This window comes from Sinocyclocheilus rhinocerous, unplaced genomic scaffold (genome assembly GCF_001515625.1).
Source record: "Sinocyclocheilus rhinocerous isolate Xijiao unplaced genomic scaffold, SAMN03320098_v1.1 scaffold890, whole genome shotgun sequence".
Classification (NCBI taxonomy): Eukaryota; Metazoa; Chordata; class Actinopteri; order Cypriniformes; family Cyprinidae; genus Sinocyclocheilus; species Sinocyclocheilus rhinocerous.
In genome coordinates this window covers 360,384-362,038 of record NW_015637021.1, presented here as the reverse complement: position 1 = coordinate 362,038, position 1,655 = coordinate 360,384, and the positions used below count along the sequence as shown (strand labels likewise).

At 34.9% G+C, this 1,655-nt stretch overlaps 2 protein-coding genes across 3 annotated transcripts in view; one reads left to right on the top strand and one right to left on the bottom strand.

Moving 5' to 3' along the window:
- LOC107748395 (tubulin monoglycylase TTLL3-like) overlaps window positions 1-1,655 on the top strand; it is a 37,111-nt gene that overhangs the window by 10,614 nt on the left and 24,842 nt on the right. The window contains exon 2 of one of the 2 annotated variants that reach the window (XM_016563169.1): window positions 453-502. The exons of the other annotated variant lie outside the window; for it this stretch is intronic. The gene's annotated coding sequence lies outside the window, so the exon portion shown is untranslated. The remainder of the gene's footprint in view (window positions 1-452; window positions 503-1,655) is intronic. 2 annotated transcript variants of the gene reach the window in all.
- LOC107748408 (electroneutral sodium bicarbonate exchanger 1-like) overlaps window positions 1-1,655 on the bottom strand; it is a 25,049-nt gene that overhangs the window by 15,557 nt on the left and 7,837 nt on the right. Inside the window, exon 2 of the mRNA XM_016563191.1 lies at window positions 419-500. Coding sequence (XP_016418677.1) covers window positions 419-500 — 82 coding nt within the window. The remainder of the gene's footprint in view (window positions 1-418; window positions 501-1,655) is intronic.

Below are 1,655 nucleotides of genomic sequence, written 5' to 3'. Positions count from 1 at the left end.
GGAAAACATATCGTTTTTATGACATAATATGTCGTTATTACGAGAGAAAACATCTCGTTATTACGAGAAAAGATGTCGTTTTAACGAGAAAACATCTCCTTATTACGAGAAAAGATGTCGTTTTAACCAGAAAACATCTCGTTATTACGAGAAAAGATGTCGTTAAACGAGAAAAGATGTCGTTAAAACGAGAAAAGATGTCGTTTTAACGAGAAAACATCTCGTTATTACGAGAAAAGATGTCGTTTTAACGACATAACATCTCGTTTTTACAGAAAAGATGTCGTTTTAACGAGAAAACATGTCGTTATTACGAGAAAAGATGTCGTTTTAACGAGAAAACATCTGGTTATTATGACATAATTGAGTGGAAAAAATAATATGTGTGTGGCAGCAATGCGTCACCGTACATACTAACCCTCAAGCTCTTCTTTCTCATAATGGATATTCAGAACTGAGCTGGTGCCACCATGGTCCACCACAGCTTCCTCATCAGGCCTCTGTAAGACACGTTTACTTGTTTTAATGAGAGTGTAAATAAGTACATACAGTACCATAGTCTTACTAACTCTAAACTATTTTTTCCCCATCAAAACAGTGTTGTTTATTTTATTTTTTTTTCTATTTGGGGATGTCACACAACTAATTACATATTTTTTATCCCCTCAACCTAATACTCAAAGAAGTATTTCATTTTCACATATTATTTAAGATATTATTTACTATGTGTTCGCCTGTTTCGTGGTAATTTTACTATGAGGTTTCACTATATTTGTGGGGACATTTGGTCCCCAATAGTAAACACATCTCAACATACACACAATGAATTCAGACTTGAATTCAACTTCATTTCAAATGAGGGTCCTGTCTCAGATGATGAATGTGTGTTAGGGAAAGACAGACTTATGAGTTATTATAAGGCCTGGGCATGAATAAGCTGACATTTACTGTTGTTCTAAGCAGCGGATGCTTTCTTATCAAGCTTTAAAGGGTAAAATCATAATTTTTAGCACTTAAGGAAATACAGGTGCATCTCAATAAATTCCTAGTGAACCAAACTGAGATACCATTTTGAAGGCTCAGGAAACCTTTTCAGGTGTTTTGAGTTGATTAGCTGATTGGCATTTCACCATATTCTAATTTGTTGAGATATTGAATTGGTGGGTTTTTGTTAAATGTGAGCCAAAATCATCACAATTAAAAGAACCAAAGACTTAAACTACTTCAGTCTGTGTGCATTGAATTTATTTAATACACGAGTTTCACAATTTGTTTGAGTTGAATTACTGAAATAAATGAACTTTTCCATGACATTCTAATTTATTGAGATGCACCTGTAAATACAGTGCATGAATATAATATTTGTTAAGATTTTTTTTTTTGCATAGTCATAATTTGTTGGTTTACACCTCTATTTTCCACTCTCTGACCCTGTTAATTAAGGTGCTGTTTAAAACACATAGGTTTTTGCTGCTTAGCTTAATTTCTGAAAGTTACATTTTCACAGCGTGTCTGTTACGGGGCTGACAAGACGTGAGACATGCGGATCCATGTGCAGGCTTTATTAAGCAGAGAAGTCAGAAACACAGGCAGGGTCGAACAAGGGCAAACAGGTATATGGCGGGCAAGACACAAGAATAATCCTAGGGCTAGCG